The following is a 13,193-nucleotide window of genomic DNA, read 5'->3' on the forward strand; positions in this document are numbered from 1 at the left end:
TCTGCTTCACTTTCCCCATCTGCTTTCCCCATGCCTTTCCCTTCTCCCCCTGTTCTGCCTCTGATATATACGTCCGTCAGTCCACGTTTACTATTGGGTCCCTGGGATCCTCGAGTTTCTTACTGCTGACAGAGAAAACCGGAATGATTGGTTTATAGCAACTTTGGATTGGGGCATCCCCAAAGTCTGTATCTGAGAGCCTTTAAAAACAAGGAAGAATCAAGCTAATGATTCAGGACTGTTGAATCAGCTTCCGCTATTTTCTATGCATAGAACGAATGCTTCACAGATAATCTCTGAAATTTTAACTTCCAGTCATCAGCACTGCTTCCCCTCACTTTAATCACCCAAATGCTTGTAAGAAATGCTAACTGATTCAGAAAACTAAATAAAATATAATTAAAAATTCAGGTATTAAGTCAAAATATCATAAATTTAAAAACAGCAACTGTAGTCCTCCAAATAAAATTGTGAAATATTTACATAGAAATTCCTTTCCATCAAGTTAAGTAACTGCAAGTTGACTGTCCTGATTTTATGCAACTGGTCATTTTTTAGTTAGTATGACATAACCAACAATCAAATACAAATTAGTTGCTTAAATTCAGGATACATACCTGGGGATCAACTGGAATAAGGGAAAGAAAATCCAAACCTAAAACAAAAATGTTTTGTTAATAGTTGTCTCATAGTTTGGAGACAAGAATTATTTCCCCAAATCATTTTGTATTTATCATGAGTCATACAACATTTGGGGTAAGTGCTTACCATTCTGCCACAGAGAAGTTCAATACCATGATCAGTGAGATTTAGATGCATAAAACCCCAAAATGAACATATTCCCTCACAAAACAACTGGAAAAACCACTTAAAGGGAGCAGTCCAAAAACTGCCAGAGGAGGACTAGTCAAAGTCAACTTTTCCCCTTCATCATTTAATAGAATGAGAAGCAATAAAAATGATGAGAGAATGATCTGGATTCGGACTATTAAAAAAAAAAAAAAAAACCATACTTAGGCTCTTAAAAGATACTTCACATTTATTTTTTTAGAAATACACCAACCACATTGAGCTTCAACTAAAGTAGCACTTCTTAAACAGAGATCCGTTTCATGGATTGCTCTCTGTCACTCTGTCCCCACATCAAGAGTAGTACACAGTTCAGTGCTCTGCACAAAGCAAGCACCTGGTTAACTGCTGCTCGCTAACAAGCCAAATGTTAGGGTTTACTGGCTTATAAGCTAATGCAGTTTTCTGAACCAAAGATCTGGGACTCTCCAATTAAGCTTTAGAAACAGGAATGTGGAAAAGGTTGCCCAGTAATACCATTTTAAAGTATTAAAATTATAACAATAAACAGTAAAAATTTTCAGATGTGAAAAGTCTAGCAATAAACTTCAAAGTCAGTTCCCCTAAACCTCCCTAAATTTCAAAACACTAAAAAAAAAAAAAAAATCACATACTAGGTATAGGTCAGTGAGACAGGCCAATTTCTGGTTCAATTCTATGAATTTTTATATGCTAGCATTCAATGTCACCTCAAATATAACGATCATACAGAATACAAGTCTGATATTAGACTGTTACTCAAAATAGAAAATATCTGTGGAAATGATATTTAATATATTAAATAACCAATATGAATAATTTATAACTCTTTTAAAGTATATTTATTCCCTTATAATCTCTTAGGATATGATAAAAATGCTTATCAAGTGATACACGCTATAGCACCAATCATTTCAATGAAATCAGTTTCTAAAGCATCTTTAAAAACTGTTAATATGATTTTTCACTCCATATGCCTGTCACTAGCTATATGATACAATGGAATTTGAGCCAAAACTGGACAAAGGGGATCACAACGAACTTTTCCAACGATTTCCCCATTAAACTGATACTCACTAGATGACATCTCAATAAGCCAAGAGTTTCTTCACATTAATATTGTTCAGCAAATCCTGTGCTTCTGAAGAGAGTAACTCAAAATCTGTCTAGCCCTTATAGTACCTTTTGAATTTTATATAGTCAACGTCTCATACTATTGACCAAGTCACAAAGACAGTTTATTGGCATGTCTTTTAATTGACTTAATTTTATTAATTTGGTTTTGCTTCAAATGGTGTAACATTTTTCTTTTTAAAATAGCTTCTGCTTTTTGTAGCTTACTTAATTTTATATGTTCAATCACTTTTAATGTCTGTTCAATCACTCAGTCCATTTGAATAACTTAAACCTTTTTTTTTTATAAAGCTAAAGGAAGGAAGTATTAATATCTCTTGCAATATTGTGTATTGGAGCCAAATCACTCAAAAATGCTCATTTTCTACATGTTTAAATATCCCCACTTCATAACCAATTGAGATAAATATACAGGCTTGATAGAGTCTTCAAACGGTTTGTGCAGCTCCAGCACTGGAGGCTGCCCGGCAAGGTGCAAAGATGCTTCACTTTTTCATTAGTTCAATTCTCAGCTCTTCAGATGTACTCTAATTGTCTTTGATGATCATTTCATGTGTGCCAGTCAATATATACCGATGAGAGATTTAAGACACTTGATCTGTATCTTTTGACACTTTATCCAAAGATAACTGAATATGGTGGCTTATAAAATGCCGTAATAAGACACCTAGAAATGTTTCTAAGTTTGGTTAAACTTGACTTTCTCCCTAGCATTACGCAGAGGCTCTCTATACAAAATCCAACACTGTAATGAAATACTTTCACTGAAACCATTTTTTCTCAAACACTAACACTGAGGTTTGATGCGGTATTTCAGATGTTATTCCTTCTGACAAAAAAACTTTAAACTATTATCAAAGTCCTGCATTTTACATATTAAGTATACTATTAAAACTCTTACACGAAATAGATGAGGTTTCATGAATACTGATTAAAACATTACTGCCTTGTTTTTGTAAGTTTAGTAAAATGCTGTTTTCTTATTTCACCGTAAGTTTCAATTGCAGTATGTTGTATTGATATGTTTTTACGCCCACCTACATATTTCATGGGTGAAAACGCTCAATTATTTTTAACTAAAAAGCAGATAGTGTTAAAAATTCAGATGGTACATTCTAAATGTTTTATTAACACTGATGAAATTGTAGTTTCTGGATTTTAAATGCTTCTTTAAGTGAAACTGACTCTACATGTCTTATTAATAACACCACATTTTCCTTACTTGAGCCATGAACTTTAACAAAACATTAAGTGTGTAAATGTTTAGCACTTTCCAATTTTAATGTACAACTTTTGAGCACCATTCACACCTGACAATATGGCACTAGCAATAATAAGGCAGTCATATTCTTTCTTGAAATAATCAAGCTGTTTTCCATTCCATAAATACAAATTTTTTGTTTTATTTTGTAATTCATTGTTGCACAGTATCAGATGATGATCCAAGCTGCAGTTCATTATTAATATCATTTCTTCTTTGTTCTCCTGCAGATTCAGAAGATTCATATTTATGATGTTTAAAAGGAATGTTAAGAAATGTATTAAAACTTTGTCATCTCTCCATTCTTGTTCTATTTAATATTTTATTATAAATTATTAAATTTGTAAATATGAAAACTCTGCACAGTAGGACTAATTACATAAAAATTATGCACAAAAACTAAAATGAGCACTAACTACAGAAGAGCACATTAACAATAAAACAAAGGAAAAACTAAACTATTTAGATGTAGCAATTACTGCATAATTCATAGATGATGACAAACTGGTAATTCTTCTGAAGTACAACAGACCCTATTCTGTTCAATTTATCAAACGGTAAGAAAGCAGGTCAACGTTCTAATAAGCAGTGTCACCATCCTAGTTCACACTCGCTAAGGATCAGCCCTGCATATCAGTCTTAGTTCCTTAATACCAGCTTGGAACGTATTTTACAAAATACACAGTTAACATAACTTATTGCTTATTACGCCTGCACTTGTTATAGTCTCCCCTTAGGCCCAAACTTTGAAATAACGTCAACTCTCCAAAATTAAAAATTCATCCAGACTCACGTAATTTGAAAACAAATGATCTGTAGATTGTGGCTGTTCTATTCCTAAATGGCCAGGGTCGCTTTCGTAAACAAAAAGTTTTTTCAGGATTATTTGTGATTTCAAGGTCTTTAGGAAAACGAATCCTTCTGGAATGTTGGTTTGTAACACATATGAAGATGATACACACTCTTCAACCTCCTTTAAAACTAGCCACAGTTAAAGGAAAACTTGGCAGTTACGAACTAAGTGTCTCTGAGTTTCCATCTGTCTTATGGACCATGAAACTGCCCCTGTACCTTAGAATCAAGCTTTGTACACAACAAATATTTTTTAATTGGTGCCCGCTGGACTTAACCAAGTTTTAAAATGCCAATTCCCCAAGTACATACAGAGTAAACATAGACAGTTAAGTAGGTTTTTTGAAATTTTTTGATAGATACTATTATTAGTCTATTCTTCTCCATTAAATTTTACTCAAACAATCTGAATAAATTTCAAGTGGCAAGATTGCCCTGGGCCAGGTACCACAACTATCAACTGTTTCAACAACACAAATTTTGCCCAACAAAACATATGCTGTGCTTGAAATAAAGGCCTCATATAGAGGGATATGAAAAATAAATTGTAGGTCAAAAGTAACTTTACAAATCTAGAAAAGAAGATTATTAACAGGAAAAGAGAAGGGTATTCCACTAAAAGGGCCCTTCGGAAAGAAGGAAAGTCATGAATGTAAGAGGCACTGGCTTCAGATTGCTCCAATTTGATTGATCAAAAATGCCTACAAAAACAATGGCTATGGAGGGAAGAAAAATGGGGGGTCTGTGGGGGAGTTCCAAATTTCATAATATGGCCTTGGTTCTAAGGTTATTCGAGCAGCCTTGACTTTTTCAAAAGATATCCCTAAATATTAAGCAGTGCTCTAAGGAAAGAGCTGGTAGATCCTATTTTTACAGAGCAAAAAAGCCTCACAGGGCAAAGCCACTGATAACGTTAACCCTGTGGTACACCAGTACGTTCTAAAGCTGTGATGGGCTACCGAGAAGATTATGAGAAAACACTCTACCGAACCTGCGAAGCTTCGATGACAAAGACAGTGTCTCCGAGTACAAATTCCTCATGAGGCAGAGCAACCCCTAAAGAAGTTTCCTACCGTCCTACTGGATTTCCTATCATCAGTAATCCACAGATTGCTCTGTAGTTAAAATGACAGGAATCGAATGTGATATATTAAAACAGATACGACTTTTATATGAAGGCTTCAAATTTCCTCAGTATTTCCGTTTAAATTGTAACACTACGTTCGCTCCCCAGATTTAGAGGAAAAACAAATAAAACTTGGTAGCAAAAGAAAACAACTCTTCACATACCTGGCAAATCTGATGACATGCTTGATATTGGCGTGTGGTGGAATGGTACTGAGTAGTCTGCTAATGAAGGCGGAATAGCAGCCGGATCAACCGAAGTCACACTGGGCACCCTTACAGAAGATGGCTGATACATGAGAACCCTGTTTTAAATAGCATGGGAAATTACAAACAATCTGGCTGTTAGTTCACAGGAGAGAAGGGCTGCACCACCGGGCATTCTCAGTCGTCAGCGCACTAGGTTTCAACACAACTACATGGCGGCTACTCACTACACAGTACTCCACTCTACTCTCCTCTTTCATAACAGTCTTCATTTTAACATGAACGTATGCTGGCTCTCAACAGCAGCTGTGACATAAGAGCAAGTTGGCATTAAAACATAGTGTGCGGTGCTGGAGGGATACATAAAACTTTCATCCGCAGAGAGAAATATATTTTACATATGCTTTTATGAATGTATGTGTAACATGGATGTGGATATTAGTAACTGAATCTAGAAAGAAACTTAGAGGGGCACCTGGGGGGCTCGGCCGGTTAAGTGACTCTTGATTTCAAGCTCAGGTCACGATCTCACAGGTCACAAGACCATGCACCCCATCAGGCTCTGCGCTGACAGTGTGGAGCCTGCTTGGGATTCTCTGTCTCTCCCTCTCTCTCTGCGCCTCCCCTGCTTTCACTCACTCACTCTCTCTTGCTCTCAAAATAAATAAACGTTAAAAAAAAGAAAAAAGAAAAAGTTAGAAATAAACTGAGGCCTCCTAAGATTGGATTTAAATCACGGCACCTTTATAAGTAAAGCTATTTATTATATACAGTTCAACCAGAGTTTCTTCCATTCTAACTTGAACTGTGTTAATTACTAGCAATCTTATCTGAGAATCACCTGAGGCAACATTGCCAATCCTAACGCCAGCCAACCTGCCGATAGGCAGCAATCAGAAATTAGAATAAGATGATTTCTCAAGACTTAATATAAAACATCCAGAAATAAAAATGTTAAGTTACTATGATATCATCTACTCTAAGAGGGTTTATAGACTTTGAAATTAACTAATCATGCTACTAAGAATACAAATTAAATACACTTTAAAAATACATTAACTGATTAATAGATACACACACACACACACACACACACACACACACAAATTACAGCTTTATAATTTCAAGAAGCAGTTTAGTTAATCATATTTTTTCTAATGCTCAGGAATAAAGAGATGATTTTGCATTCTTCTATTGAGCTTTCATTTTCTCTTAGCCCAGGTTAAACAATTAGAGCCTTACAAGACAGTATAAGCAATGTGATGGACCCTATGGCTGATGGTGGCCATCCCTTCTGGCCATCATCCTGGTGAGGCTGCAGTGGTAGCAGCTACTCTCTGAGCTTCCTGATGCCACCCAAGGACGACAAGAAGAAAAACAGGCAGGCAAATCAGACAAGAAAGGCAAAAGACCCACTGAACCAATCTGGGGGCAAGACCAAAAAAGAAATAGTCCAAAGGCAAAGTTTGGGATCTCAGATCACTAACCTGGTCTTGTTTGACAAGGCCACACATGACAAACTCTGCAAGGAAGTTCCCATCTCTAACCCCAGCGGCTGTCTCTAAGAAATTGAAGATTTGCAATTCCCTGGCCAGGGCAGCCCCCTTCAGGAGCTCCTTAGTAAAGGACTCATTAAACTGTTTTCAAAACATAGAGTTCAAATGATTTACACCAGAAACACCAAGGGTGGAGATGCCTTGCTGCTAGTAAAGAGGTATAAATAGGTTCCACCAACTGTACATTTTGAAAAATACAACTTTATTATTAACTTAAAAAAAAAAAAAAGGAGAGGGGACAGAGACATAGGGACATTAATGCTGGCATCCCAAAGCACTGCCAATGAACTACTTACTATAAGCTTCATGAGAGAGGCACAGAATTATGTAGCTGGGAGGGACCATTACAAAAACGAAGCCAACAGAAACTTAGGACCATGGTCACAAAGCTAGACCAAGAGGACCGTGAGGACCTCTAGGCGTCCTTTCCTTTGGCTGGAACTCTTCTTGTCACTGCTCAGATTATTAAATACGAACGGTAAGAATTGATGACATGGTTTCATGACAGTTTTCATACCCTAAACAACTGACAAAATATCTCATGACCTCAATTTAAACCTCAAACCATTTAAATAATCACAACCTATTTAGGCACTGGAGTCATTCTAAAACCAGTTTGCATGATGACACGAGGATCTTGTCCAGCTCTTACTCTACACTATCTGTCAAAAATATGGATGTCACTGGAAATGTGGAAAAGGAAGGCATCTTCAGAGTACATATATGGCTATGTTGACAACTGTGTTATTCTCAGAATAATGAATAAATAACACAGGTCAGAGTTCCGAAGTCTTAAAAGTGGATCCACCGGGAACAATACACTTGAGACAATTAACAGAAGCCTGCCATTTCAAACACATTTTCCAGAGGTAGATGAAGATGGAAGTCATCATCCAAACAGCAACCTGCCTAACTTAGAATCAGAAGGCTTCCTGGTCTCCACTGTTACCTAGAGACCTAAAATCACAAGCAGGAGGTGAACAATATTAGAAAAGGCAGATTCTCTGGAGGGGGAAAGAACAAACTGGGGATGAGATCAAATAAGTTATGTTGTATTAAAACACATCTTTTCCTAGAAGTTTGAAAACAGTGGTCCTCTACAGGGATGAAAAGTACAACAAGTAATCACCAAAAGCGTTTTCAAATTACACATGATCCTACCATCAACATGGGAATACGTATCTGAAACAGGGGGCAGAGGGGGTAAAAAGGAAAGAGACTGGCGTGCTCATGCTGAGGAGGGGATTAAAAGAGTGGCTCTGATTATTCTATCTCATAGTATTAATATCTTAATCGTATTTTTTAAATGTAAGAGATAAGCTTTTGAAGACAGACACCCACACCCCCCCCCACACACACACATGCATGTCTGTGCCTACCTTCCTCCTGCTCCCCCTTCTCTTTCTTTCATATCTCATACCGAAAGTGTCTTTTGTCTTGACCCTGAACTGAACCCTGAACTTGAATCAGATTTATAGGCGACAATAACAAAACTCCTTTCCTCCAAGCCCCATTACTTACACCTGTACAGTCAAGTCAGTGTCCCAACTCACTATCATCACAGTAACATCTAATTATTGCATAGGTTCTGACCTCATAACATGAAACTTTAAATGATTAAGTAACTACTCCTTGTTTCTCCAATACAAAACGCTGACTGTCACAATATGTGAAAATGTCAAAATCCAATGAAGGTACAAATTATTAGATCAACATCTAAAACCTCAGCAAACATCTGAAAAACTAATGTAGATTAATTTCTATTAGCTGAACTTTGTAACCATTAACACAAATTCAATTTTTATAGAATGGGTAAATTAGCCATTTGTTACCATTATCAAATTATGTACTGGTAGCAGATTATGGTTTTAATCAGAATATTCACAAAGACAACATTCAGAAAGGTAAAGGATTCTAATGTCTATGCAAAAAATAGATGCATTTATAAAAATGGAATAACAGAGACCATGGAGAAATGTAAATGGCTATATCTGACGGAACTGTGGGTATAAAAATGTGATGCTATAAAGTAATAAGAAAAATTTAAAGTTTGTAACATGTTACTGCCTCCTCATGGAATTGGCAAATACATACACAGGCATATGTATACATTAGGTACGTATGCCTAATGTATACATATGCCTGTGTATGTATCTGCTTGAAATTTTTGTAGCTTTACCTATAACATCACAGCACAAAGATAAACTGCTGGAACATTGCTAGACACCAAATAGTATTCTACAATGTGCACTGGATCATGGAATTCATCATAGTTGGCCCACATTTAGATGTCCGAAAATGAGTTAACAGTTCAATACCTTGAATATTTATCCGTAAACCTGAAATTCCCTGTATGTTCCCAATTTATCATACAAGCATAAAAAAGACTCAATTTTGCTACCAATTGCTAATGAGTCTTAATCCACAGAAATACATATTTATCTCTATTCTTGTCCATTTCTGTCTTTAGAATACCTTATTAATGACAAAGCAATCATTCATTGGCTCAGAGAATGTGGTAGGGATACGATATTTAAAATTATCTTTCCATGTACAAAAATATCAGAGGTTTCTCTAAGTCTTAGGTTAAGGTGTCGGTCTCTTCTGATTGGTACTGTATGATGCATTTAAGGACTACAATAGGTACATAAGGAAAGAGGCTAAAAGGATTCCCGTCAAAATGTTAACACAGGTTATGTCTAGGTGGAATGCATTCTACTTCTTGATGCACTGTGAAATTGTTCTTAAGAGTAATTTTTACTAAAACAGTACCTTCTAAAAAATAACTGCTCAGACCTCTGGGATTTAACTGAAGGCAAGTTTTTCCTGCTTTCTTATTCTCTATTCTTTCTCATTTGCTTACTATCACTGGCCAAGAAGTCATATGATAAACTTCTACAGCAATGGAAAACCATGAAAATGTTGGATGCTGAGCCACAAGACAGAATATGGAAAGGAAGACCAGGAACAAAACCAGAAAAGCATTAAGACTTGGAAAGGATTACAGAGGTGACCTAATCACAGCATAAGTCTGGATCCATGATACCCGCTGGGACAGGTGGCATCCACTCTACCTCGACACAGAAGATGTGATTTTAGTATAAAACATCAACTTTCCTAGTGTTCAGCTCCTATGGAAAGTCTTTCCATGTTATCTTTTCCTCCAATGGACTTAGATCTCCCAAATATTGTAACAAAGAATAAACTTAATCCTCTTCATCAACGATTCCCTTTTAAGAATTACAAGATATTCGCACATTCACATATTCTCTTGTCCTGGTTTAACAACTTCGGTCCGAAGACCCATCCATCCATCATGTTACAATCTGCACAATTTACCAGCCTGTTCTCATCTCCTGATGATCAACACGGACTAAGATGGTATTAAGTGAAAATAACTTAGACATAAACAGAATAAAACTAGCATGGGTATATATCCTGGACACTATGCTTCTTTCATTAACGTAGCCTAAGAATAAATCAGCTCCAGAGTGGTAAACCTTTCAAACCATTGTGAATTCTAACATTTCAAAGAGTTCCTATCAGGAATGGCTACTGATGAACTAAATACCTTTCCAGAATCCACTAAGATGACTTCACAGTCATCCTTATGACAAGATTCATTTTATCAATGTATTTCCTAATAATAAAGCATTCCTGAAGGTACCCTACTTTGTCCTAAGGATGGATATTGTTTGAATATACAATTAAATGATTTCCTAAGATTGAACTGAGAACTCTCATGGAGTTTTCTAATATGAGCCAGCTTCATTCTGTACGGTATTTAATGTACAAATCTCATTTGGGTACTAGGAATTATGTTGATTTCATGGAACGAGCTGGGTAGCTGCAACTCACAGACTTTTTAAAGCAAAATGCAGAGAAGTCCATTTATATAAAATGTCTAGAACAGGCAAATTCATACAGATGGAAAGAAGATCAACAATTGCCTAGTTTAGGGGTATGAATGGGGATTAACTGCAAATGAACAAGAGAGAAGTTAACTAGGTGTTGGAAATATTCTACAACGGAATTATGATGATGACTGGACAACTGAATTTATTAGAATCAATGAACTGGGCAACTTAATAGTTAAGATGGGACATTTTTATGGTATATAAGTAACGACCCAATAAAGCCATTAGAAAAAGTAAGTGCACTGAGAGGCCCAAAGGACAAGACTGGCACACCCAAGTCTGAAACAATATGTTCAAGGAATGTCAAGGGAACCCTCTGCTACTTTCTTGCAGGTTCCAAAATTTTTTAGAAGCACCTATTGCTAAGTATTCAGACCTGTCACTATACAGGACAGTAACAGCTTCTACCAGATGAATCATAAAAACTACATGCTAGAATGCATTTACTTGCCCATAGTTTGCCCTGGAGAGGATGAAAAGGGAAGGCAATCAATTTAACTCTTTCCTTATCTTACTGAAACCTGAAAATAATTTTATGAGGTAGGCATCATTTAACCCCATTTTACAGAACACAAAAAAGAGGCTCAAACAAGTATTTCATCCAAGATCACAGGACGAGTATGCAATGGTGTCAAAATTGGAATCCACACTTGTTAGATTCCCAATTCCACACTCCATTTTACACCAGGCTTCCTCATGTTGTTCTGTGACGCCAAATATACTCCTTACAAATTGGTTCAAGAAAATGACAAAAAGGATCAAATATGAAATAAATACTTAGACATGAGAAGACCTGAACTCTCACTTCCCAAAGATGTAAATAATTTCATCAAAATTTTCTTTCCTTTAAACAATGTGCTCTCTTGAAAAGATTTCAACTGAACAAAGGCAAATTAAAAGAGCCTTCTACGGTTATGCAACTCTCAAAGAGACATTTACAAACCTATACCAAGAACAGTTAGTTCCAAGTGTAATAAACAATAGTGAACTATAAATTAACAAACCCTTTGGTTGGGCTGCTTTGTGTTTCTGACATAAAGATGCATTTCCTTTTGGCAGGAGGGTCTTCCTCTTCATCAGAAGAGCTTTCTATAGTCAAGTCAATAACATCCACTTTCTTCTTGCTTGTCTCATTGGCTACAGTCACTGAACAAGGCTTACTGAGGACACTTGAACCTGATGTAGGGAAGAGAAGGAAAAGAAAAAAAAAAAAAATCAAAGGTGCAATACACATCCAGGAGAATATACAGCCAGTAAAAAGCCACATACTCTGCTCTATGGATGGAGACTAACTCCTTAACTCTGGACATCTATCTATAAAATGACTGCTCACCTGGGAGAAAAGGTGAGCTCTATGCCCTGCCAGTCAAAACCTCCTTTGGACAGCATGCTCTTAGCTATCTCCCCAGTACTGCCAAAAAATCTGTTCAGATCCTGATGCTCAAGCTGTCTCCCCAGGTAAGCAATCATTTTACAGACAGCCTGGGGTTAGGGGTCCAATCTCCAGTCACAGACAAAAGTATGTGGCTTCACTAGCTGTGTATTCTCATAGACGTGTGGCAGTGTTGAGTCAGAATCAGGCACTTCCATTACAGCAAAGCAGTACCCATGTCAAAGCATGTATAGGCCCCTCTCTGTAAGCCAAAACTGGATAAAAATGTTCACCTCGATGAACTGAAAAAACTCCAAACCTCTCATTTAAGTTATTCAGATATTTGAAGCTCTTCTTATCAACCATCTACTGATCACTTAGGTTCTCCTTTCTGCCCACATATACCTACCATATGTTAACTCACCATTTCACAGAAATTACATTATGCCCTATAATCTGTTTAACAGAAAACTAAGGCTGGCTGATAGTGGAAAAGCAGCAGCTACTACTCAACTAAATCACTATTCTTCTCAAAGATGAGGGAAACCTTGATCATTCTACCTACAGGTTCGGTAACAATCAAGGAGAATGATTTTTTTTTTTTTTTAAATAGGCTCCATGCCCAATGGGGGCTTAAACTCATGACTCTAAGATCAAGAGTCCCATGTTTTACCAACTGAGCTACCCAGGTGCCCCAAAAGAATGACTAATAGTGACATAAAATAGTGACTTTTACTTTTTACTCTGAATACTCACTATTCATTATATTGTTAGAATGTCAAATATAATCAACACAAAACTCAAATGCAGTGAGTGGACATGGTCAGATAAGAAGAAACATACAGGTGCGCCTGGGTGGCTCAGTCGGTTAAGCCTCCGACTTCAGCTCAGGTCACGATCTCACGGTCCGTGAGTTCGAGCCCCGCGTCGGGCTCTGTGCT

General features: G+C 36.7%; 1 protein-coding gene and 1 pseudogene across 9 annotated transcripts in view; one reads left to right on the forward strand and one right to left on the reverse strand.

The window, feature by feature from the left end:
- Nucleotides 1–13,193, reverse strand: part of PIAS2 (protein inhibitor of activated STAT 2) — a 95,763-nt gene that overhangs the window by 6,362 nt on the left and 76,208 nt on the right. For 8 of the 9 annotated variants that reach the window (XM_053902663.1, XM_053902667.1, XM_053902666.1 and 5 more), the window contains 3 exons: nucleotides 11,885–12,056; nucleotides 5,366–5,505; nucleotides 618–655 (listed from right to left, as the gene is read on the reverse strand). In XM_053902663.1, coding sequence (XP_053758638.1) covers nucleotides 618–655; nucleotides 5,366–5,505; nucleotides 11,885–12,056 — 350 coding nt within the window. Of the gene's footprint in view, nucleotides 1–617; nucleotides 656–1,013; nucleotides 3,448–5,365; nucleotides 5,506–11,884; nucleotides 12,057–13,193 lie in introns of those variants that run through there. The other variant, XM_053902671.1, reaches the window with a different exon arrangement.
- Nucleotides 6,687–7,131, forward strand: LOC128777112 (40S ribosomal protein S25-like; annotated as a pseudogene).

Source organism: Panthera pardus, unplaced genomic scaffold, assembly GCF_024362965.1.
Source record: "Panthera pardus isolate Hobbes unplaced genomic scaffold, ASM2436296v1 HiC_scaffold_15, whole genome shotgun sequence".
In the NCBI taxonomy this organism is placed as follows: Eukaryota; Metazoa; Chordata; class Mammalia; order Carnivora; family Felidae; genus Panthera; species Panthera pardus.